This window comes from Corvus moneduloides, chromosome 4 (genome assembly GCF_009650955.1).
Source record: "Corvus moneduloides isolate bCorMon1 chromosome 4, bCorMon1.pri, whole genome shotgun sequence".
Classification (NCBI taxonomy): Eukaryota; Metazoa; Chordata; class Aves; order Passeriformes; family Corvidae; genus Corvus; species Corvus moneduloides.
The window spans coordinates 63097050-63124520 of NC_045479.1; the positions used below are offsets into that span (position 1 = coordinate 63097050).

Sequence of the window (27471 nt, forward strand, 5' to 3'; positions counted from 1 at the left end):
CACTAACTGAAGTGTGGGTACAAATGTAACCCAATCAATGTAAAAAATGTTTTATTTTACTGCTTTCCTTAGAGGAATACAACCTCAAGTTTCTATTATAACTAGAGAAATATCATGGCATTATGATTCCCAACAGCTTTGTGACTCCTCATTGACTCATGTCTGCCTGCAGGGGTGTCTGAACAAAGGTTTTTATAAATTGTGAATCTACAATAAAAAGAGTTAAATATAAAATATAAGATAGGATAAGGAGAGTTTATAAAAGCAAAAATTTAAAATTCAGCTGAATGTTCCTAATGATAACTCCAGGGCTCCAGTTACAGCTGCAACAATCTGCTGCATATGAAGTCATAATTTTGTCATTAATAGGAAGTTCCTGGTTTGATGTTCCATTTTCTAGCTTTTATACCCAAACCTGGTTATCAGAAGAGTCACACTGTTGCTTACAATCTAACAGTTTTCTTAAGGAGAAAGGAGTTAAAGGTTTTGCTTAGAATTAATAGTAGGACAGAAAAAAGGAAAAAGTGTCCAGTTGAGAAAATAATGTCACAGCAGAAATTTAGGTAGGTTCTCTTCATTGTGGAGAAGAAAAAAGCAGAGAGGAGGGAAGAGAGTTAAAAAAAACCCCCAAAACTCAAAACAAAAAAGAAAAAAAAAGCAGAGAGACACAGGAAGGAAGGAAAGAAAGCATAAACCAATTTCCTTTTTTTTGCTTTTAAGCAGTTGTTTTAGATGATGTGGTAATCCTTCTCAGTCTTTGGAAGCCCTCACGCTCCTTTTTTGGCTACTTGGAGCTTTGAGCACAGGTGATAGGTGACAGCAGAGGCTGGTGACATCTAAGAAGGAAGAGCTGACAGGTCACAGCTAAGTCACGACAAACAATTTTCGAAGGTGCTATAACTTAAAAAATAGAGTAGCACTCTGGTTTTGTACTAATGCATTATTTGCTTGTCTCTATGAAACTCTTTCCCATGCAGAAGCAGTAGTGCTTTGTGATTCATATGTGATCATTACAAACTGAAATCCTCCCATCACACAGGGTCTTGCAGGTTCTTCATGTTCCTTAGGTGGAAAAACATTCCTGTAGAATGAAAATCATACTTTTCATTGAGGCTTCCTGCTTGAAGGCCCTTTCTTGCTATCATTAGGTTGGGATGAGCTAGAGGCAACATGTCCGTCTAGTTCTTGCTCTGCTTTGAGTCATGTTGCTTGTGCTCCTCACAGAGCTACACTGTGATGCATAACTTGCTTCACTCCCTCCCTTATTGGGAAGCAGGAGGCTTTTATGCAGTCCTGGTGAGTGCTGACTGTGGGGAAACCCTATGATAAAAAGCTCTGTAGAAATTCAGAGCTATAGAAGTAAAAAAATGAACTATTTAGTACCAGAGTTTTACTGTGAGGGAAACAAAAATCTTGCACTATTTTTTTCTTTTTGAATTTTCCAGGTCATGATTGTTCACTTCTCTGCCCTATTTTCAGAAGATGAAGATGAAAAGGTCTTGCCAGGATATAAGACAAAGTTGCTTTGAGATAAGAAGTACTTAAAAAACCCATGTAGCTGAACTTTTCCTGTGCACTTTTAGGGTATGCCCTTCCCAAAAATAACCAACCTGACACTGCCATATGGTAGGAAACTGTGTTGTCTTGAAACTCTCCCTCCTCTATACTCAAATTAGATGACAATTACTTGACTCAGTAATGGATTTCCTTCCTGTTCTTTCCCTCTTCAGGAAACAGTAGCACTATGTGGAGAATAAAAGCATTCAAAGGCTTGACAAATTGAATTTGCTAAAATGTGTGCTTATGGAATTCATGAAACAAAAATGTCAGGGAGAATAGAGATCTTTGGAGGCAGCTATTTATAAATAAGGGATATGAATGAATGCAGACAAGATCTGGTTGGGAACTGTGGAATCAAATCTTAGAGAAAATGTTGAAGGCATAGCGGTGTAAGAAGATAAGGAATTTAAACTTCCAGGATTAGCTGGAAGATGGGACACTGCAGGAAATCTAGGACGAGGTTACTGCAGTCTTGCTTTCCATCTCTCACTTTCTTGTTTTGGACCTAGCAGCTTCATGATTTTTAATTCTTAGTTTTTCTAGGCAGCTGGATGAAAAAGTCTTGCATACAGTTTCCAGTTGCCTCTTGGACAGAACTCAAATGCAATTATACCATTTAAACACAGGCTTTAGCATAACTCCAACCTACGTGTTAGAAGCTCTTCCTGTGGTGAAGCATATACTCCTTAACACAGTAGATTATATAAGTAAAAGATAAGAGTTCATGTCGGTCAAAGAAGTGCTCAGAAAACTTAAGAAAGCATTCATGAATAATAATGAAGCACTTAATTATTTCATTGAATGGTGTAATATATCTTGTAATGCAATATATAATCTTCTGGGGTGTAAGTGAATCTTTGTTGTTGACATGAGATCTATATTCCCACATTTTTATGAAGGGAACACATGGATCCAGCCTATATTGGGGATCAGGATGAAAGAAGGTACTATATTAATATGTATCTCATACGTATAGATGGTATTTATAAAGTTTTCTTAACTGTCTTACTGAGATATTTATTTAAATGCAGGAAGTCTGCACTCTTGGCTTGATGAATTTAACCACAGAAGATGGTTCTGACTTTTGAGCGGAAAGTACAGATTTTTGTTAAACTACTTCACTTCTAAAAGCTACTGATATGAGAAATGATTATTTGCAAAGGGTTCTCTGTTCGTTAGAGCTCTATATGAAGCTAAGAGTTTTTTCAATAGAGGTACTGAACTAGATAAAATCCTTGCTAACTATGGAATGGATTATTTTCCTTCTAATTTATCGTATACCAAATTCTATCACTTCGGGGAATAACACGTCAGCTCAAGCAAGTCTTTTTATTTATTTATTAGTCTAGCCCTTAATGCACAAGAGAAAGTGAAAGAGGGAGATGTCTGAAAACTACTTCCGATCTTCGCTCAAAACTAGTCCTACTTCTTTCAAACCTATTTGGCCTACTCCACACAGTATCCTGATCCATACTTCAAAGAGTTTTAAAATTTCAAAAATGATAGTCTCTTTTTGTACACTGCCTTGAGAGTACCAGCCAGCATGGGCTACATGGTGTTTGTAAATATACTGGAAAGTTTAGTTTCTATGCCTAACAGTTTATAATTGAAGATTAAATACTTTTTACAGGGGTCTAAATAAGTTCTCAAATCCGTATTTAGGGTGACTAAGATACCTGGTATTCCTCAAAAAAGCCAGCAATTTATTTAAGTACATAGATTTAAATTTGGGATCTTAATTTCAGGCACTTGTTAAATAAACAGAAAACCTCAACAACTGTCCCCCTCAAAAAAAAAAAAAAAAGAAAGGTCTGGTTTACGCAAAGTGACTTTAAGGGTGACAATCTATACTGAAAAGTGTTCCACTAATAGGATCACTGTGGCAGAAGATGGTGGCACTGGCCACAGTGGCAAAGAACTGAGGAATATGAAATGCAACTTTGAGACTAGATTAGGGTTTACTTGGAGTTGATGTAAAATGAACTCTGCTGTTCCTCCAGCATATCCATTCTTGTGGGGACTGGGAATACCAAAGCCAAAGAGGAGATGCTGATGCTGTTACTAATATATGAGGGCCAAGGCAAGTAAGAATGGTATCAACCCAGTGTTTGGGGCAATAATGTATTTTCTTCAGACTATCCCTTTGCATGCTGAAGAAATTTGAACATTCCCGGTCTCTGGGCCTAACTAATATTAATGGACTGGTCTGGATCAGCTCCAATATTTTATGCATAATTTATAACATATTTTGGTCTATAGGCTCAAGTAATTTATAAAATTAGTTGAAAGGTGGCATGTGCAAGTAATGGCAGTGGTGAAGAAGCTTTCAGTAAAAAAGTCAATTATTTTAAATAATTGATCTTAGTAAGTGCAAAGGCTGCAGACAATTTAGAACAATATTTTTTAGCTAAAATGTTCTTTACAAATGGAGTAAATAAGTCTAGGTCCTTCTACTCTTGTGAAAAATATGTGATATATTTCCGAAAACAAGAGAAATTAAATCAAGATGAGCATCTCGTTGCTCAGTACTATTTTGTATAGGTCTTCAAATAGTACTTTGTGCTATGGATTACTTTCTAACTACCAAGGACAATGTGAAAGCTTGTCAAAGACATTTTTATAAAAGCAAATAGATTTGAAATTTCTTTACTAAACATCACTTTGAAGTGAAAGTAGGTGAAACTTTTTTCATTGATAAATTCACATCTTCCTATTGGTTGACTATGAAAAAAAAAAGTGCAGTAAAATGTGGTGGCATGTACACTGTGCTTCATCAAGGATTTAATAGTCAACACTCTGAGATCAAAAATATAAGAAAAAGAACACCTATGAAAGTCAAACATAAGAATCTAGGCAAGATCTAGGAAAATATATAAGTGTAAAGTTTTTGAATAATTTACAATGGTCTCTATTTACTGGAAAGAAATGTAGTTTCTTTCTTTAAATTACAAAAGATAATTACAGGAAACTATAGGCAAAATTTTAAATACTAAATGGTCAGCAGGGTCAAGAGAGCTTTCACTTACGCCTACTTTCATAAATAGCTCTTGATTTCTCATACAGCTCATATGGGTCAGGTTTTCGTGGATCAAAGGCCTCTGTTGAATCAGGAAATGAACTCCTGTGAAGAGTGGGTGGGTAGGGAATATTCTGTGGCATCGCTGGAGCAGACACACTTGTTTGAGGGCTGCCTTGATTCTCCCATCGTTCCATCATCTGGAATGAAAACATACAGAGAATAAAAATGAAATTTTGCAAAAACTGTAGCTTCCACAATGAAACCAAAGACAGTGATTTCTATTGAAGATGTGTTTTGTAAAAATAGTAAATCCATTTGCTATCTTTTGAAATGAAAGGTGTGTGTTGTGCTGTTTATAAAATGATTTGGCTAAATTTACATATTAATTTGTTGCACATGGCAAGATGTTATTTATTGCAGGTTAGATTAGGCCCAGCATTGCTTCTGAAGCATGTGGAGTGCCTCTCACAGAATGTGCTGAGCTACTGGAAACTATTTGCTAAAGGTGGAATCTGTGGGTTTGTGAAGACACAGTTATCAGATCATCAAAATACAAGGTAGTGCTTAACAAAGAAGGGACAGACTGTGTAGCAAGTGAATGACCTTAATGCTGTATCTTCTGAGAATGCATGAAAATAACTAGGTGCCCAGGGGTAAGTAGATAACTGTAACTGGGAGCACAGTTTACAGCTTCAATTGAAGATTTAAAAAACCAAAACCAAAGGAAAATCAAAACCAAAGAGAAAATTATTACAGCATATATTCAAGTATCTCCTGTTCAAAAAAACCCCACTAAATTTGCGTTATACAACCAAGTTTCCAAGCACAGGATAAGGCTTTCAAATCTTCCAGATCATTTACAGGAAAGAAGTACACAGCAGCCTGTTGTCTATGCATGAGACACCTAAGTTCAAGCTTTTTTCAAGACTGTCTTTAGCAGCCTTACATGTACATCAAGCTTGAAGATATGATAGGCTGTGCAAAAGAAGGCTTGAGGATCTGCTTTTTTTTTTTTAAGAAGTTGGCTACTAATCAAATTGCATTAGCAAATTTATTTGAAGAGGCTAAATTAAACAAAACACAAATGTTTATCCCAGGAAATGAGTACTTGGATATTCCTATCCAAGGAAGGACCCCTCCTGAGGACAAGGGTGGTAAAGCCTCCAGAACAGCGTGTTCTCACATGTAACCCAACAATGGTAATTACACAAAAAATGCCTCTTGGAAACAAACTGATCTGTAATTAAATTCCACTGACTTCTATTGTTGTATCAGCAGAGCTTTATCAAAGATGATTGCAGGTTTACAGAGAACTTGCTCTACAAATTCTGCGATTATCATTTGTCTTTAGTTCCTTGGTTTCAGAATGTGTTTGGGTCAGCAGGTAGGCTTTACTCTGTTCCGATGATTAACTGCATCAGGCTTTTTTCACACCAAGTATGTGTGAACTACAGATGTTTTAGTGTCCTCCTTGGTGAATATGCTGAATAACTGTCCTGCTGAATATCCCAGACTCATACTTAAGAATAAACAGATTATGGATATTGGCCTTTTTTAGTTGTCGAGGACCTCATTCTTTTATAAAATAGTAGTATAATTCAAGCTGTGCTTCTGTCAGAATTTCAGCAGTAAGTAGGGCTGGTTCATTCAAAACTATAGGTATGTACAGTCTGTGCAATACAGTGGCATATGGAAATACCTGAGTTGCCATTGAAATAGCTTAGGTACAGGAATGTACAAGGCAAATTTATCCTCTGCAAATAATTACCCTTTGGGTAAATTAGCTTGTGTGGTAAGCCACATGAATATCACAGTACTACTTCTGACAGCCCTAAAGAAATTACCTCAAGTAGGTATAAACACATATACAGTACATATTTGCATTATGGAAGTGTAAATTCAAAGGTCTCTAGAAACACACCTGATTATGACCCCTACGTCTACATACGAAAGGAGAACTGAGCTCAATTCAAGCTCCTTATGATCAAGGAAATTACAGGAGAAATAAGTTTAGGCTTTACCTTCCCTTAGGAATCTAAAAAAAGAACACAAGCCAGTGAAACCAAGCTGTCTATTGTGTCATTATGAAGATGAAAGACATGAAGGGCCATGTCTGCCTAGAAGTGAAAGATTCTTTTTTTCTTGGAAAGTGCTGGCGAAATAGACCACTTACCTCTTTCAAAATGCGAAACTGGACAAAATTAAAATACTTAAAGAAAGATTTAAAAAAAGAAAGGAAAATATAATTATCTTTGATGAGCAAACTTTACCCTAGTGAAAGGAAAGGAAACTGGAGAACAATTGGCAAAACCCTACTGGGTCCCATATATCTAATTCTTGCTTCCTGGTTAGCTCTAAATCTTCAAGTGTGAAGTTCAACCAGCTAAATAAGTAGATAAACAGAAGGGGAATTATATCTCCCAAACCCATATCAACTAATTAAACAGTCACCTAGTGTTCAGTAATGTGAGTTATCCTGATGCTGCTTCAGAAAAGAAGGCATTCTTGAAAGTAAGCACAGTAGTGAGTGCAGGGTACCAAATCCAAACTGGGGCAATGGTTTGGTGACATTGCTCATGGTCATTTTGCACTGATATTATATATGATATACATATATTTTGCACTGATATTATATATGATATACATATATAATATATGCACTTATATACATACGAACCACAGGAACTGATATTTATATATTTGATGTGTACATGAAGAGGCTAAGTATGGACAGGAGGAGGTCTTCAAATGAGTATCTTTAACAAGTGAGCTCCAAGCTATCTATGTCATCATTTTTTATCTGAGATTAAAGGTTGAACACCCCAGCCATTCAGCAGCCTTAGACTGGTGAGAGCAAGTTAGCCCTTAATAACCTGATTTATTTTCATGAATGTCCTGCTCCATAGATGAATAAAGCAACTTATGCAAGACTTATTCCAATGTATTGTATACAGATTCTGTCCTTTTACACCAAAACCACCACAAGCTGAAGCAGTCTGATGAAGTTGCATCAGCTGATTAATTAAGTGCTATTTGTACTTGACAGGATACAAAAATTGTTTTGGTATACTTTAAGCATGAGATCCAATATGAGAGTATGTAAAGTTGTTCAGATTCAATGTACTTCCTCTGCCTGCTCCCCAATAAGAAGGCTCTAAGCTCTTTAAAAGATACTGCTATTGTTATTCCTATTGCTCTTAGGAGTCGTCACGATCTATTTTCCTCTACACACCCTTGTTGAGAATTAGGAATTGCTCTAAGGTCTGTCAAATCTCAATAAAAAAGCCAAATTAAAAAAAAACAAGCAACAAACCAAACCCCCCCCCCCCCCCCCGCAACAATAAAACAAACCAGACAACCAAAAATAGTAGCCTATGATTTCTTTTTATACTGTGAATGCTGTTGCAAATTCAAAAAATTATATGTGGTGTCAACAGAATAAATAAAGTCATTGCTTACAGTCTTACAGTAGGAAAAGCCTTTACACCTTGGGTTTTACTGTCAAAATCACAGAAACACAGAAAAGTTGATTAGAAGGCACCTCAGTCAGTTATCTAGCCCAAGCTCTTATTTGAAGTGTGACTATTTGCAGCTCTAGATCTCCTAATGCAAGAAAGAATAACAATCCCTTTGAGGATGCTAAACTCAAGCCACTTGTAACCCAGGAAAAGTGAATGTTGTTAATTTCAAAGAATTTGCCAACTAGAAGACTAGACTGGCCTCATTTCTGCTGCCTTCTCCTCCAGACCTCTTCATTTTAAGCCACCACATTTCTGGTTCTTGCAACCCATCTTAACATTATGGTTTTCCTTTTTCCAGACCACTTCTGGCAGACTCCAAGTCAACAGACCTTCAGAACTTAGCAGGGAGGCCACCCCTGGTGCTGGGGCACTACTGAGAGGTGTCTCATGAGTTGGGAACAGGATGGGTAGATGAAAGACTACAGGAACTTGCTTTGCATGATAGGCATCTTATGAACTCAATGTGTACAATTTTGAAAGGGAACTTACAGGCTTTGGAGTTTTCCATGGAGAAAAGAAACCTGAAATAAACAAAAAATAATGTTAGCAGCTTTTTCTGATGCATAAAGAGTGGAGGCTAAGTAGTGTCTATGCTCCCATTCTCATTCAGGTCTGCAGGTAATATTGATAGATATGAAAATTCTCTACACACAAGGGGTGAAAACACAAAACATAAGGGATAATTTCTAAGAAAAAATAGAAATATATATATATGTGTGTATATATATACATATATATATATATATATTTGCAAGTGGAGCTATTGAGATCATTGCCATACTTTACAAACAGCATGGGATTAGGTTGAAATTAAAAGAACTAATCAAAAGGACTTCCAAATGTCTTGGTGGACATTGGATAAGACACCAAATGACCTGGTATTGATGTGTCAAACGCAGTCGCACCTTTAGGAAGAAGCATTCAGAACATCCCATCAACAAAACCTAATAATACAAGAGATTTTTTTAGAAGAAAAGCCTGAAGAAAAATAACTGTTTCATCAGTCTAGATAAGGTGGTCAAGTCTTGAGAGGATTGCTTATATTGATACTGTCCTGGTTTTTCGTCATAGTTAGCAAGAAGTCATACATGACTACCTCTTTTACACAAGTAGTTATCTCCTTTTCCTCAGTTATTGACTGACTGATAACTTACTTCAGTGACTTTCTTAAATTTCAACTATTGTAGCTTACAAATGTTTAAAACTCCAGATATGTCTTTTTCATAAAAGGAAATAATTTGAAACACTCATTGTAAACACTGTTCCTATCTTATGCAGTACAATGTTAAAAACCTTTACAAAGTATTAAATAAAAAGAAGCATTACAAAGGGTATTGGGTCACGTTTTTTAAAATACCAGCTTTCAACATGGCTTTCATTAAAAAACTCATTCTCTGTTTAATAGCAGGTAAAAAAAAAGTCTGTGGACCTTCCTAGTTAAGATTAAAAGCTAAAACCAAAGAGTTCATTTGTTTTGTCAGAAACAGAAATGGGACTTAAACTGAGATATCTAATAGGAAGGCTCCTCTTTCATTCAAAAAAATTAATTCAGCTGAAAGAGTAGAACTGACTTCATTATTTCTTTTTCTAAAGTGAGTCTAAAAAGAAAATTAAAATTATGAGAGCATTAGGATAGTATCTTTCTACAGACAAATCACAACAGGAATTATATTTGCACATACATTTAAGGTTTGTAGAATTCTGTGATAATGAGATAATCTTTTCTGCCCTAATACCTAATTAATTTTGACTGAAATATCTTGCAGTGTAAAAGCACTTGAACCATTTGTAGCAAAACACTGGCTGTTCAGTAATGCTGATGTGTAACCTGATAGTGCTTTTTTTTTTTTAAAAAAAAGTATATTGAAAAAGTAATCCTGGAAAGGTTTATGTTTACTGACTCTACAGTGCCTAGACAAAAACTGCTTTATTAACAAGTAGATAGATTTCTTTCCATCTGCAAACTCAAGCTGAGATAACAGGCATCCTTGATAGATCTGGCTTGTACATCACTTTCAGTATTAAAGATTCTGTAGCAGAAACTTATTAAATAACTTATTGGATGGCAGATGGCTACCTTTTTACTACCTCCTATGTTTCTCTACTGCTAATAAGAGTGAAAGCTAAAAAGTACTTTTCCTCTCAGAGCTAAAGATAGGACTTGAAACTTGCTCAAATCAACTTACTACCCTGATTGTTGTTCATAAAGTATTTGTAGAGGTTAACTCTACTTATCCATTGATACTGGTGCACCTCCCACAACTTATTGTCATCAAAAATGACTCCTGATTAAACTGAAAAATCTTTTTTGTTTCCTATTTATCTACTGTATCCACCTAAAAATAAGTTATGCTGGAGTTATAATAAAAATTTTACTATCCATTAAAAAGATAGTAAGTATTTATAAATCAAATAAACAATGACATATACATCGAGTCAAGATTTTTTAAAAAAATCCCTCAATTAAAAAAAATTCAATTATTTGCTCAAACAAGGAGAATATAAACTTATATTTAACTTGGAGGTTATGGGCACAGACTGCAACATACAAATGACAACATCTACACTCAAAACAAATAAAAGGCAATATTTATTCACACAGCATGAAATTATGTTAAGAAAATGAACAGATATAGGATGCCATAGAAGCAAAAGATCCAAAGGAAAATTAAAAAAAAAAAATTGGAGACCCATATGTGCAGAAAAGGATGCTATATAAGCAAAAATTTCTAAGGGTAACAAACCTTGGGACTAATAGTAAAATCCATTCTTCTGATTATATTTCATCTTTTACACCTTGATCTCATGTAAGATGAGATAATCTCTCACCTCTGCCAAAAACCAGGCTAGGCTACAGGGGTGAAGGCCTAGTTCCATAAAGCAAAATTTACATTACATCTTTCATGTATCACTTGATAATTTTAATGTTGTCTCACATAAGATCTGTACTCCCATCTGAACTAAACATCCTTTTCCCAATCTAAACAAAACTGACTTTTACAGAATATATGGCATTATCAGTTATTCAATATGAGACTGATATGGATAATTGTTGTGTACCAAACATTGAGAATTATCACTGCTATTTAAACACCTGCAGCAAATTCTGCAAATTCAAGAATTCAAGAGAATGTTGCATATGTAGCACACTGCAAATTTAAAAGAAACTTCACATTAAGAGGCATAAAAGCAAAATGCACTTTCTTAGGTATGCTGCACCCTCCCTTCTAACTTTCCCTTTTAAATAGTACTCTGCATGAGTACAGGAACAAATCTTCTACATAGAAAACTGAGGTTTAAAATCCCACCTGAAGAATATACCTGAATAATGTGCATTCAGTGCCCACTCAACAGTGTTGGCCGTCTGCAGCCACATCTACAGCAGGCAGTGAGAAGAAGAGGACTTTCATTTAGTTTGACCTCACTTCACACCACATTTTCCCTTGACTTTCTGGTGCTCACGACATGCCAGGTGAGCATTCCCCACCAGGGACAGCGGGATCCCACCTGAATGACAGCTTCCAGCAGATTGGCATCAGCTCATATACAGATACTGACTTATCAACAGGGCTGAAATTTGTTCTCCAAAGAATGGAGCTTTCAACATCTTTCAAGTATTAATACAGTATTAGTACTGCTTAACCTTCTGATCAACTCACGTCTAACTAGACACATATACTGGATAAGCTCTTACAACCTCATTCCACTTCCAGATTTCTGCTTCACCTGCCCCAAACTCCCAACCCCCTGCTGTCCAACTTGTGATGTCTTCATAAAAACTTGAGTAGGTGAAAATATTATGTATGTCTACATATAAAAACCACTCACCTCCATATCCACATATACATTTGAAATAATAAAAGTCAACTTAGATTCAGCTAAAAATAGTTCATGGAGCCTGTTCTTACCATGAGTGGCTTTTGGCTCACCCATGTGTGTGACAGCCACCCCTTCTCACAGTAATCTCACCATGTAAGCTGTAGCCATTTTTTGAAGACTCCTGTGCTTTTTTAATTAACATTCCTTGTAAAGACAGCCAGTACAGGTCTGCATCAGTTTTGGAAAGGAGAGCAGGGTTACTGGCTTGTCTTAAAGAGCAACCACCACCATTCAGCCAGGTGCTAGCAGGAAAATACTGTGGTAACGTGTATGCATGCAACAATAAAAATACATAACCTCATGTGATTCTGCAAAATTAGTTTTGAGAATATAATGATTTCTTATTCAAGGTTGGCTATTTAAACTGTAATAAGGTACAGCAACTGGTGACCAACACATATGGAACTTTTAATTGTTTAATTTCAAATAAATAAGCTGAGGTACAGTAATAAACATATGTTTTCTAAAAATCAGACTGACATTTTCTATTAAAGCAGTGTTACAAAAATCTATATTGACATTGCTTTTTAAGTTGTATTTACCACCTTCCAAAATGAGCTTCCCTGGAAATCAGAGCTGTGATGGTTTCTATGTAGTAACTTTACTAAAAAAACACTGTGAACTGAAAACAGATTTTGGATTCAAATATATTAGGGAGAAAAAACTTTTTTTTTCCTTTTTTTTTTTTTCTGATCAAGGCAAATTCCAGCTTCAGTTTACTGTACTTCTCCTTTTTGATGAAGATATCCTGTAACAAAAGACAAATCACATCACACTCATTGTATCTACTCCTTCTTCTATCCAAATTTAAGTATGCTTTTGTTGTAAAATATTCTTACAGATATCATATGCCTTACACTTCAGCAAGGATTTATCGTTGAAAAGCTTAGTTTTCTAAAAGAAGCTTATCAGGCAGAACTTAGAGCATTTGCAAGACACAATTCTGATTTGTTTCCTTTTTTTTTTTTTTTCAGTGAAAATAATGAATTTGGCAAATTCCATAATGTCAGTAATACAAAAGCAGCCCTTGGTTATTATTCTGCTCCCATGGGGATGATGTTCACTGCATTTTCATCTTCATTATTCTCACTATTTTGCATTTTTTCCTGGAAAAGTTCTTCACACCTGGTAGGATCATAAGTAACTAACATAGCTATTGCTAAGTCACGGGACGTTTAATGATGTTCACCTCTGTGGCAGATGTGTATGGATAATTAAACTGAAGCCTGGGAACAGTTTGATTTCTGCAGTGATGGCGTGTGCTGCAGGGAGGAACTCAACAGCATCAAACACAAAGCCTTTTAATCTAAAGCAATGTTCAGGGCAAGTCAACATCCCTGCACATCACTTGTCACACTTTCACTTTTAATGGGTGAAAGCCCACTGGCTTTCACTGGGCTTCTTGGGGTTTTTTTTTTTGTGCTTTAATATCCTTGTTGCATATGGCTTCCTGAGCAAAGCTGTCTCAAGCACTGAACAGACCTTTCTCCTTCCTAGATGCTCAGAAGTCACTGAACAGATGGCTGATGAGCACTCTCAGAGCATTAACTGACTCCATGGGCATCTTATCAACATCCATGTGACAACACTTCAGCAAAAGTTTTCCTTTCTAGAAAAGCTACTGTATAAATTTACTGTAGCAGTAGATTTTTTTTCTGTGTTTTCTTTCTCTTACTCGAATCCCTGAAATGTCTATCAGTTGTCTATGTGGGCCTGATTTCCAAAGGTATCAAATACTCATTAACTTCAAATGGATGTGACAGGGGAGAACACTGAGATCAGACTCAGGTGTTCAGCATTAGCAGGGTGCAGGGAACTGTTTCTTACCATTCACTTTACACCTGGTATCTCCCTCTGTATGTTCACCTTTTGTTGAGCTATGTTAGGTGTGGTCAGATTAGGTGGACAGAACTAATGCTAGGACTGAGTTGACTGATTAAGATTTAAAATACCCTCCAAAAATACTTGTGGGAGAGGTAATTTTTTGTGTATACATAGAACAAATATATAACATTAATTCAATTACTCTTCAAATATTTTCTCCTTTAAAGGAAAAGAAACATGATCAATGAGAAGTAGTACGTTCAATTAATTTATATACTGTAGTAAACAAAATCTAAAAGGAGACAATGAATGAAAATAAATGGAAATAATACTTATGAAAACAAGCAGGTGATAAAAAGTTTCAGTTGATCATGTAATATTTAAAGTATCAGATGATGTATAGGGAATGGCCATTAGTTCCATTTCTAACAAAATCAATCATTATTACATAATATTTTTTCAAAGGTCCATCTTTTTGAAACAGGTCTAAATATTGAGCTCTTACTCTAGCAACAACAAAAAGTTGATTTACCTTGAAATAAAGAGTAGGTGTAAGAAGACTGGGAGCTCTAGCTCTTCAAGCATAGTTAGCTAGTCCTGCTGTCAGCTGTCCTTCAGAGTGATGGTGCCATGCTGTGGAGGATCCCTTTGGTCTTTAGCTGGGATGGCACCTGATGCAATGGGTCAAAAATCAACACATCCCACATCAGAGTGAGATGAATGACCCACTATCTTTGATCAGGCCACAACATTCCATATGTTTAGAGCCAGTGCCTTTTCCATGCAGTAGGCTACACACAAGCAGCACGGCAAGTACATGATACAGCACTGTGTTGCACTGAGATAAGGCTAATTACAGTCATCAGTTGTTGTATCAAATGCAGGTTCACATTAATAAAACTCTGAAATATGTCTGTTTTCTTTATGACTATATATATGCTCAGATGTTACTAAACCCAGTTTTTCCTGAAAAAAAGACTCCCAGTGGTACAAACTGATTCTCAGTAGTTGCTTGTGCTGGCATTTCGCTTTATGGTCCACTACTCAATTGCCCTGGATTTCAACCCAAGTGAAATTGCAACAGAAGTAGTGCTCCAGTTTAAATCATCACTGTTTTTCACTCTTTGACCTACTACACCTATGAAAAGTAATCCCAAAGAATGAATACATTCCTGCCAACAGACAATCACTCTATGAAGGTACTAGGCAAAAAGCAGGGACAGTTCAAAGGAAGGTCAGCTAGATCTTTAGACCCCATTGGCATGCCACCCTGTCTGGCTTATCTCCACTCCAGATGACTTGGGGGGCATCTTGAGTCCAAGTCTATATTTCAGCTCTTCAGATTTTCAGACTTCTTGACATGTAGCACTAAGTGTGAGACAGAGAAGTTTATCAGAAATGATGCAGAGGTAGAGGAGCACCGTGGGAAACAGTACCTGATCTCATCCTACTGAAGTTGCTGAGGCGAGTGGCTCTGGTGCTGACATGACTGGCCGTGGAGTGCTCCAGTGAGGTGCATGGGGGAGCTTCCTGAACTTGGGAAGCTCAGAGGAGGGCCAACAGCAGCCTGCAGCTCATGCCACAGTGGCTGACAGGACAAGGAGCAACGGGCCAAGCCTTCCTCCAAAGGATAAAAGAAGCCCTTAGGGATCTCTAATGGCCAGGGATCTCTAATGTGCACCAACAGCACGGTGGGCACACAGGGCATGATGTGACATTCTGGTGGCAGCTGGCACAGAAGGGCACACAGGTATGGTGCTGACACCCTGCCGGCTACAGGCAGGAAGACACAGCCTCTACCTCTGTACCCACCATGAGGGACACGGCTGCCCAGATGGAGCTCCAGTGGGAACATGCTGCCACCAGTGCCAGGCCGTGCACTGCCCTTGTGCCAGGACTGCTGGCACAGTGAAGAGCTCCTGTGCTCAGTGACAGCTCTGGGAGGAGGTGAGTAGGCTGAGGAGTATCAGGGGGAGTGTAAGAGCATCACACTACTGGAATCACAGAATATTCTGAGTTGGAACAGACCCACAGGGATCATTGAGACCAGCTCTTAAGTGCATGGGCCCATCCAGGGATTGAGCCCATGACCTTGGTATTATTAGCGCTGTGCTCTAACCTTCATACACTGTCTTGCCTGGGACAGGCTCCCCAGATAGACAAGACACATGATAGAGAGAATTTATTATCCTTTCCCCCTGGCTGAACACAGTGACTTAAGGGATTGGTGGCAGTGGTGACATGTGCCTGTCCAATGCACGTCTGCTTTGGGACTGCCTCACCTTCCTGGGTGTCCAGGCATAGCAGGTGTGAGGCTCTGCAAGTGGAACCAAACATAACAAGGATGGTGGTTCATCCAGCATGGGTGTGATGCTGAGGTCAAGTTGGCCTACTCCCTGTGCCAAAGCTGCTTTCTAAATATAGAAAAAATGGGTCACTGTCACAGGAAACTCCCTTCTGAAGAGAACAGAAGGCCCAAAATGCAGCCCAGACCCACTTCCTATGGAAGCCTGTTGCCTCCCTGAGGCCTTGGTTAAAGATATGGAAACTTCCTACTCTGACACGTCCCTCAGATTATTATTTATTATTCATTTCTTGAGTAGGCAGCGATGAAGTTGCAACAAGAGGTTAGAGGGGAATCAAGAGAGACTTCAGGGCCTTGGGATGACTGGTTAAGAATCAGAAGCACAGACAGCGTTCTCCTCTAGTTTTACAGTTGCAGGAAATGGTGAAGGAAGCAACAGGAAGACCCAGAAGATCAATCCTTGGCTCTGACCCTGGTGCCACCAGCACAAGTGTGGGTTTTATTTTTTTGATCATGGGATGGTTTAGACTTCAGGGAACAGACAGGGTACAGCTGTCTCATAGTGGCGAATCTATGCACAGGAGTTAGCAGGACTCATTGAAAGAGACTTAAACTGCATTTGAAAGGAGTAAGGGATAAAACCAGGCTTGCTAGAGGTAAGCCTGGGGGCTGCATGTCACTGTTTGTGGGACAGTGGGCTAGTGAGGTCCTCTGGTCTGCTGTCTCAGTGGAGGTAGGGGTTAGACATCCATGCAGCAGCAGAGACATGAGGGTTACTGATGTGCTAGAAACCACAAAAGCAGCTGACAATGGTCACACATGAATTAGGCCTTCTCCCTGCAACAAGGTGGCAGGATCAATAGCCCAGCTGAAGTGTGTCTACACCACTGCACACAGCACAGGCAACAAACAGGAAGAACTGGAAGCCATGGTACTGCAGGAAAGCTATGATACAATTGCTATCACAGAAACGTGGTGGGCTGACTCACATGACTGGAATGCTGCAATGGATGACTATGAACTCTTCAGAAGAGACAGGCAAGGAAGGAGAGGTGGTGGGGCAGCTCTGTATGTCAGGGGCTGTCTTGACTGTCTGGAACTTAGTGATGTGATGACAGGGTTGAGTGTTTATGGTAACAATCAGGGGAAAGGCCAACAAGACAGATAACAGGGTGGGAGTCTTTTGTAGACCACTGAAACAGGATGAAGAGGCAGGTGAAATATTCTATAAGCAGCTGGGAGAAGTCTCACTATAGCTAATATCTGTGCTTGTATCAGCAATAGTGTGGCCAGCAGGACCAGGGCAGTGATCATTCCCCTGTGCTTAGCAATGGTGAGGCCACACCTTGAATCAATTTTGGGCCTCTCAGGACAAGAAAGACACTGACGTGCTGGAATGGGTCCAGAGACGGGCCTGCAAAGGGCCAGTGAAGTATCTGGAATACAAGTCTGATGAGGAGCAGCTGAGAGAGCTGGGGGTGTTAAACCTGGAGAAAGGGTGGCACAGGGAGGGCATTACTGCTCTACACATTTCAGGTAGGAGGTTGTAGTGAAGTGGGGGCTGGTCTCTTTTCCAAAGTAACAAAAGATAGGACAAGAGAAAACGGCCTAAAGTTGCACAGGGGAGGTTTAGATTGTATATTTGGAGAAAAATTGTCCACCTAAAGGATTGCCAAGCACAGGAACATACTGTCCAGGGAGCTGGTTGAGCCACTATCCCTGGAGGTTTTTAAAAGATGTGTAGATGTGGTCCTTTAGGGCATGGTTTGCAGTGCTGGGTTAATGATTGGACTTGGTGATCTTAAGGTATTTTCCAACCTAAACCTTTTTATGATTCAATGATTCTAATTTTCTATGTTTATAGAACTGATACAAAAACCTGAATGACTGTGGGATCAGGTAGTAGCAATATACAGCTTTTTAAACATAGGAGCACTTTTTGCACAGTTCATGAAGTTTCACTGACCTAGCCTGCTTAAGCAACACATTTTCAACAATATTCACAGATAATTAGAAAAAGGATGGCTATTCAAAGTCATGAATGCTAGAAGTATTTGCTGTTCAAGCTGGAACCCTCACTGGTCACCTGAATCTATCAGAATGTAATCTAAAATACACCAGAGAATCTCAAGCTAGCATTAAATTTCAATTTAATGAATAGCAAAGAGCCTTTGTTAGCAAGAATACAGCCATCAGAAAAGGTCAGAAGCTGGCATAGTAATGAGTTAATTTACATTCTGATGGACATACAAGTATTTATTTTCTTTGGCTGCTACAGCTCTGTGAATTGCTTATCAGTCAGAGATTTAAAATAATTTATGAAACCAGGAAAAAACCAACAAGTACCATGTCCTTCTAATTATTATGGATGTGAGGCAGAGAATTTCTGAATCATAGCTAAAATAGTGCAGAGGCAAATGCAACAGTTAGTGACAAGCTTTGAAATGTCAGCTTAAATATATTAGAGGTTGAAAAAATAATAAAAATCTAAACTTGCAGAAAACCACATTTTTGGAACAAGCTTTGTATGTGGTCAACAAGAATAAATTATTTTCCAAGGACAAACTTCAATACTAAGCACCTATAGAATGCCTCATTTTTCACAAACTGTCTTCTCTTTTCAGACACCTATTACCAGAACAGTGTTACTCTGTTCCAGATTTATTTCCTTGCTGATAGCAAACCATATTATCTGAAGCACAGTCATGTCTTGAAATAGAGAAAATGCTGCTGGAGAACAGATTTTACTGGGACAACTTGACCTGGAGTAGAAAAAGGTATCTTACGGAATTGAGGAAGAGCCTTGCCTCTTGCTTTTTATGACAGAACTTTCTACTAAAATTTCAAATCCTTAGGTTCATATCCTAGTTTTTGATTTGCAGCTGCAGGCAGTATTGGATTAACTGTTATTTTCCTCACTGAAGTCTAAAAATTTGTATTTTTATTTAAATACTAACCCAATTAGCAAAAGTCTGCATGCATGGGCACTCATATATTATGAGCAAGAAATCTCAGAAATTTGCTCACAGGTTGTGTATTCTATCAACATTTTGAAAAGGTCAAGGGCATATTTTTGTACAGACATGAAAAAGAACCTTTTTTTTGGCTGAAGAGAAATTTTCCCTGAAGAATTTCCAGTTTTGCTCATGTGTGTTGTCCAATGACTGCTGCTAAAAACAGGGTCACTGGTTCACTTCTTCAGACTCACAATTACACTCTTGACTGTACTGCTCTAATGCTGCAAGAGCTGGTAATGAAAGTGATGCCTTGTCTTGGGCAAAAACATATTGTTGAATGCAACTCCCCCTGAGCAGAGCAGACACAGCAAGGTGATAAGCCTGCTATGTGTCATACACGCAGAACCAGCAACATAATTTGGAATATAAATTGAGACTTCAGAACCCTGACAGCTTGTGGCTGTTGCTTCTAGAAGGGCCTGCAAGTGCTGCCATACCCACAAAGACTTTGTATGCTTGCTAAGAACATGTCTGACAACTCAGCCTGGCTTTACTGAAAGCTAATTTAAGCTTCAAAACTTTTCAGGGATACTGCATCGTATGTTCGGAGCTCTCTGACAGTCAGAAACTCTGCCTAACTATATCACTCTCTCTGCTCTTTCATATGTTTAGATTCTGGTCCCATTTAAGCTTTAACACTTTCTAAGCCCAATAAAGAAATCTCACATTACATTATGGTATGTCACGTTGATGAATATCAAGGCACGTTCCAAATATTTTCTGTTAAAATGTAGATGGCTCATAAATTGTTTTAATACAGTGCCCTAAAGTCCTCTTCATGAAAATACATTCACAAAATGTCTTCAGCAAGTGTGGGGGAAAAGCATTTAATAAAAAATCCATTCTTTTGCTTTCATGTGTATCCTCCTGGTCTGGCCAACTGTGACAAAGGACCTTTGGTGGGAAGAGATGTGGAATATCCAAGGGCATCTCACTAGAATAGGATGCCTACATGCCAGCAGTTTATTAAATTCCCCATCAGTTATAATAGACACACAGACACCGATGCCAAATTTAGATATTGATACTCAGACAAGTACATTTTCATGTCATAGTCTGTGAATTAGGAACTTAACACAGATGCAGAAACACAGGTCTAGTATGCAGGGTGCCATACCTAATGTTATTCATAAATCTGTCCTAGATTGGCAGATATGACACAGAATCTATGGAAGACTTCAGAGCTTCAGCTGTCATCTTGACTCTGCCATTCCACTGAAGATTTTTTTGGTCCTGGATGTTGCTAATGAGCTCAGAGTCTCACTCCTCCTGATTTCTCTGCGATTTGGGAGCACTGGACAAAAGTTCATCATAAAGCAACAAATAAGTTTAGTTACTTAGAGAGACTTAGAGAACCTCCTGGCTTCCTCTGACTGCTTGTCATTATTAAATTACATCGTAGTAACTTCAGTATTTTGTGTTTAATATGAATCAAGCTGTCTGCATGGTTTTAAATTTTATTGAGTTGCCTTTGAAATCTGTTCTGTGGGATGCAATGGGAAGTGTTAGGAGCTCAGGTGTGTTGACCATAATTGGCTCATTTTCATACCACATGGCGGAATGACAAACACTCAATGGCAACATAATAAAAAGGTAATCATGCCACTTTGCCACAGTGGTGAAAGCTGGGATAAGCAATAGCATGCTTATTTCATGCTTTGGATCCAGATGTTATTCAAAGTAATAATTAATTTCCAATTTCCTGCTCCTTCACACCAACTTGACAGATGAGTTTATTGATGGCTATACGGATTCAGGTAGAACAAAAAGATTGACAAACAGTTGGAGACTGTGAAAGAGAAGACTAACTGGAGAAACAAAAGAGCCACAAGGTTTACCACAAGAGCCAGGGTTTACATGATTAAGCCTTGGATGTAAAAATACAATATTTAGTGTTGAAAAGAAGAATATTTGGCAAGGAATGTTAGTGTAATGCCCATGTAGAAAGGTTAACAAAACTGTGAAAAGAAGAATCTAAATTTGCAGTTCCCTGGTTGAACCTCCAGGTAGTCACTTTGCTTTGAGCTGCTGAAGATTTGATACTGTCCACACTGACACGTACTCAGTAGAGATAAATGTCTTTGCTTTCCCATTCCCACTCAGGACGTAACTCTCAGTATACAACTTACTTATCAAGAAGAACAAAACTGAATTAGTAAAAGCTTTGCTGATAATTTTAGTGATCTAAATTATACTGGTTAAGATGACATGAAGTTCAGAAGGTTTAGCATAAGGCCACAGGAGCCTGAAAGAAAAAAATGAGAGAGTAATAATGATCGATGGGCATGATATTATTGCAGTACAGAACACTGAAGAGTATAAAGCATGATAAATTGATCAAGATGACCTGGATTGCAAAAAACCATTAAGAAACGTCAGTTTTTTATGAATTCCTGAAAGTTTGGAGTTGAGCAATTAACATAAAGAACAGCTGTGTCCTGAAGTCTAATGAGAGAAGAACAGTATTGATGTGAATTTTATGATGTTTAGATTATGTGCTGGTCACATGTAGTCCTGTGCAGTACTTTAAAAAGTTAATGAACAGAACACTAAAAAATGATGCTGAAAAAGGATCCTGACAAGATAGTTGGGAAGTGATAAGTATTAAATGAATATATTACAAGGAAAAGGAAGAAAACTGTGAATAGTTTCTTTCCCTGTGACAGTGCTCGGTCTCTCAGAGGAACATAAATTGGTTTCAGACTTGAGAGTTAGATGATCTGTCCAACATAATGGAAATAAACCCCTCAATACTGAGAAAATTGGAACAGTACATAAACATGACAAGTTAAACAGAGGAGATTATGGTGCTGACAACCGTGAAGCACCTTGTGGACCTTAAAAATTAGCATTTTTAGAAAGACATGCTAGGGTACATAGCATGTATGTCCCTCCTTATTTAAAATCAGAACTTACTGCATAAGAAAACAAACTTGGATGTAGCCTTTGGATCTGTAAAATATCTTCTTCCTCAGTTTACCCTTATACCTCAGTATCCCCATTTGATCACAAGACAAAAACACTGAATTTATGCCTGAAGAACATAGCTGGCTGAAGGAATCTGGATGAACAGCACAATTAATCTGCAGTGGTCATCATACTTTCTCCTTGGGTTTCCCCAAAGAATAGATAAATAAAAAGACACTAAGTGTAGATCTGTATGCTCTTTACCCAGTCATCATACAGGATTACTGGTGTATAATCCCAATCAGATAGGATAGCAAATGGTTCGTAGAGGAAATTTCCCCTTGAGTATAATTCATGTCATAGGGATCAACAACAAAGGGTCTACTTCAGGGGAAGAGGAAGGAGAAGGTTAATTCTATTTAGAGACTTTTAGCAAAGGGAGTTTTCATTCGTTAATGGTAATTGTCTAAAGCCATTTTTGTGAAAAGCATCTGCATTTCCAGAATGTATTGAACATTTAACGGGTAAAAAAACATAATAAATTGGATCTCAGATGAAATTTCTATTCCAGTTCTAGAAAAAATACCTGCTGACCATCTAGCCTTTAGCAGGATCATCTAATATTTAGCAAGCACTAAATATTAGAAGTCCCTGATAACATGGAGAATGAAGTAATTTACCCTATTATAAACAGGCCTTTGCTTCTTATACCATCAAAAAGTTTTTGATTCATCAGGCAACTGACAGTTCTAGATTAAGTTGCTCTATTTCTCAGTGGATGTTCTCTTTGGTGAATTTTAAAAAATTGTTTAGGACTGATAGGATAGAGGAAACAAATTACAAACCCATTCTAATTTAAAAAAAAATTATATTTCCATCTACTCAGAAGTTAGCAATTCAGAAATTTTTTGCTGCCATTTGAAAATAAAATCAATATGCAAGAGAAGACAAACAAAATTATTTTCAGATCCTCCACTGAACAATTTTTTCCCTGAGGAATGTTCTGAAAATTTTGTGTTCTGCCATACAAAGAGACCTTAAATGGGAGACACGGCAAATACCAATAATTCTCCTTAATCTGTTAAATTTTGCTTACTGTTGAGGCAAACTGAAAAAAACCAAACCAGTGTGCAAGTAGCTATCACATATTAATGAATAAAAATGGGTACCTCTGTAGAAACACAAGTCATGAATTTTTATTCATCTCTTTCCTAGTAGGAACAAGTTAGAAATGTAACTGAATTGCAATTCTACACCAGTACTCTGCAATAGATGCATTTAAATTTAGTGACAAAAGTATATATGTTGTTATACTGCAGTTCTTTATCTTTCAGACAACAGAGAGGAGCAAAAAATAGAAAGCTTTTGAGTACTTCAGCATTAATACTCACTCTCTACAGACTAAGCCTGATCCCCTATCTGCAAAATTTCAGAGGCATTATTTTTCTTTCCTAAATTTGCTTGTTTTAATTAGCAATATTATTTTCAATACACAAAATGATTATTTTCTTATTTATTATATTGCATTCTAAACCACTATTACTTATTTTTTATTTCTTTGACATCTTTGGTTTTTTACCAAATATAAATTTCATAGCTTTAAGTAGCAAAGGAGAAAGTGATAGCAGTATATTTCAATTTGGGTCTCTTTTTTTCTGACTTCATAATTATAATAATGCATATTATTTCTGTCTTTATCACCCCAAATTGTAAAACTGCTGCAATTTTCTATAAAAATCTCTGAAATCCCTAGAATTTCTGTGTGAGTTTTGTTTCTTCATTACTAACTCACAATTACATAGCCACAGAAATGATTATCAGTTCATAAGGAGAAGCAACTTCAGTTCTTAGTCCCAGAATTCAAGCCTTTAAGCTGCAAGGTGAAGGATATATCAAACTGGTGAATAAATTACTTTCTATTTTGTGGCAATATAGGAGGTTTTGATTTGGTGTTTTCTTCCCGCATGAGCTGGATCCCAGGCTGGCCAAAGACTTTATCTTTGATCTGCCTAGACTCATAACAGTTCCAAAGGCTTGGTTATATATATAACCAAAAAAAAAACCCCAAAACCACTGAGCTTTATCATAATAGCACTAAGATACATATGTTTTCAAATAGGGAAGATGTAAAGTCATTAAATGGAGTATATAGAAATCAAAGAAACTTCTGAACAGCTTGCCCTGCTCATGGTGTCCCTACATTAGAGGTCCTTGTTCCCAGTGGAATTGATGACTCCCTGAGTTATAAAAAGCTCTGTATACTCCCTGCTTGTCCCCAGAAGATTTTCACCCCATTCCCTCTGCAGCCCATGTGTCTGCTCTTTGCTCCTCTCAGCAGGTTGCTGGATTAGGCTGCAGATCTCCAGCTCTCTGCCCTGACCCTTCTTCCACTTGCTCAGAACCCACAACCATTGGAAATCTCTCTCCATCAGGACCTCAGGAAGGAGGGGTGTCTTCACTGCAGAAGGACCTGACTAACTCAGGCACTTTCAGAGGAACAAAGGCAGCCTACACACCTGGACAAAACCAGAGGTCTCTCCATCAGACTGCTGTTACCTGCTTGACACACAGGATGGCTGCAGCTGTTTCAGGTAAATATTTACTCATGGCAACCACAAATGTCTTTGAAGCAGTTTTATAGCTAGTAGACTGATACCCAGAGAGCTGTAAGTCAGGGACTGTGCCTCCTATCTGCTGAAAAAAGGATCATCCAACAACACGACTCCTACCAGTACTCTTTATGTGACCCAAAACATCTTCTCTTAAATGTCTAATTCTTCACTAGCTGGTTTCTATACTTTCAGCTCTGTTTTGGAGTACTTTTCCCAAGCAAAGTAATTTTCTTTCATTTCTACAAGCTTTTAATGAACAACTAATTGCAAGAGTACTACAGGAAATAAATTCTGAAATTATATGCCTAGTTGTCTGCACAGGAAATGAGTCATACTATAGGAGCTGGGTAGTAAGGAAACATCTTTCCATCTACCTTGCACATGGACAACTGAATAAGCCATTACTTTAGCTAATGAAGAACTGTATGGAAAATCCTATAGAAATCCCATATTTCAGGTCTGAAAAAAAGAGAAACTTTAGTTAAAGATAAGACTTCTACAAGATGCTTGATCATTGCATAGTATATGGAAGTGACACAAAGTAACTTTGAAGCAAATGGGAAAAATTGAAAAAATAAGATGGAAGAAGCAGGGAAAGACTACCTGGAACAGGAGCTCATTGGTTTTCTTAACATTAATAATAAGTGCAATAAAATAGTTTACCAATGGCATCTTACTAAGAAAAATATAAACAAAACCTTTAGTTTTAAGAAGTTGTTCTGAATCTGCCTTCTTCATTTTGTTGCTATGCTTAGGTGATTATATATAATGATTCAAAAGCACTTTTACAAGTTTGGGTTGCATTCCTTACTCTCTTTCAGGAATTAATTTGCAATGACTGGATAAAAACATTTCCTGTTTGCTGATGCTTAATTTATTAAGCATTCCACATTGCTCTTTATCAGTAATGGCTTATCTATTCAATGACGTGGACCAAACTCTCTGCCAACTGCAAAGTTTATCAGTATTGATTTTATGTTTTCTACAGGATTTCCAAAGAAAGTGCATTTAGTCAGAAGCCAAGAACTTTTCCTAGAGATAGTTCATTAAAAATAAATTCCCTCACTGATTTCCTTCTTACAATTATGTTAAAAGATTGATAGGTGAAGCAACTTTTCAATCCAATGTAAGCCATACTAATTTTACTTGTTTCCATTTTTAGGTAAGGAGTGAGTTGTTGCATGTAAAGACTTACAGAAGTCCATTATATAAAAGCAATTAAATTTTAAAATAAAACTTGAAGTATTAATAAAGATATTAATATATATTTAATACAAATTATTTTCTGTAGTCTACATTTCTAACTTCACTTTTATAAAGAAATCCAGGCTGTTTTTTATAGTAGCATAAATGGGATTCCATATTTAGCCTGAGTGCATGAGATAGATTTCAGCTTTTGTGATCATGCAGAGTTTTTCTAATAACTTTGATCATTAACTATGCTTGCCTCTGGTGTGTGGGCAGGACTCATCTCATGCACCCTTGTTTATCTGGCTGGTCAGTTAACCTAAAGTTCTCATCCAGACTTCTCTCTAGTCCATGGAGCGTAATGGGAAAACTGAGAGAACAAGCTGCCCAGGCAATGACTGAATAAAATGATTTAAGTAATCCTCTTCAGGTGCTTATTTTCCACCACTGGCTGTAGGGGTAAATATTTTGAGTCATGTAGACTAGAAATCTAAATATTTTATGGTTAAGTTGGGATTCATCTGACCAAAAGTGAGTAGAAATTTAAATGTGAAATGTTAGGTGAATTTTTAAAAACTTTAATACTCAACAGGAGAGAACAGGTTCTTTTCGAAGACTATTGATTTCAGTCACTTTAGATGTTTACAGTAGCTGACTGGCACCATAGAGATGCCTGTTTTCCTCATCAAAAAGGATCCCCGCTTGCTGCCCAGTACAGATGAGGAAAGATTCACTGTTGCTGCCTGCTCAGGACCCCTGACAACAAGCGCTGAGGAGAACGAGGCTATATGTGTTGCAAGGCAAGACTGGGAAGAAAGGTTGAGGGATGTTGCATGTAAAAGATTTTCAGCTTATTTCCGTTTAGTGACATGTAAAAAAATGTAGAATCAATTAATCACTGTGAAATGAATGCTTAAAAAAGACCATTTTGACTGAAGCTGTATATAGATGGTTCTTTTTTCAGTACAGTGCATCCTAATGTGATGCTATTAGGATAAAGACCTTTATAAAGTTAAAAGTCTGATATGCAATAAACAAGTTATGAGATAAACCTCTTGCTTATTTAAGATTAACTTCAGTAGAAATAATCATTCTAGTTGGTGCTTATGCAGTGAATGTTAGCTGGATCAGACTCTCCAGATGTTTCTGATTTAGAGCCAACCCCACAAGCCACTGAGATCTCTCAGAAATGCTACATAATAAGTAAATAAAGACTGCATTAGCTTTCAATTACAGTGTGAGAATAATTTGTTGTGTATGTAATCTCAAGGAACACATCTGGCAAGCTGAAATCAAAAAGCATGCCACCATTCTTCCTGTTTGCATTGACTTCTAAATAACTTTCCTATATAAAGAAATATATATTCAATATGGTGTAATAAGGAGACAAGATTAAAAAGCTTCTCTTTCTCTCTCAGAAGTACTGTGGAAGGAGTTTAAAATTATCCAGATGGTGATTAGTTCAATGAGAGACTCTCTCTTTTAGCACCCTGGGACCCCAAATGTGAGAAATATGGAGAACCATAGAATATTCTAAGTCTTTAGCTTGGAAGGGACAGTTGGATTTCAGCTAGGCCAAGCTCTTGCTCAAAGCAAGGCTAAGTTCAAAGACTGGGCTGACATTCAAGAATGGCATCTT

General features: G+C 37.5%; 1 protein-coding gene across 11 annotated transcripts in view; it reads right to left on the reverse strand.

Annotated features, from left to right (window-relative positions):
• MAGI2 (membrane associated guanylate kinase, WW and PDZ domain containing 2) overlaps nucleotides 1-27471 on the reverse strand; it is a 726260-nt gene that overhangs the window by 83681 nt on the left and 615108 nt on the right. For 9 of the 11 annotated variants that reach the window (XM_032106792.1, XM_032106788.1, XM_032106784.1 and 6 more), the window contains 2 exons: nucleotides 8590-8621; nucleotides 4587-4776 (listed from right to left, as the gene is read on the reverse strand). In XM_032106792.1, the coding sequence (XP_031962683.1) occupies nucleotides 4587-4776; nucleotides 8590-8621 (222 nt within the window). The remainder of the gene's footprint in view (nucleotides 1-4586; nucleotides 4777-8589; nucleotides 8622-27471) is intronic. The other 2 variants (XM_032106787.1, XM_032106785.1) reach the window with 1 other exon arrangement.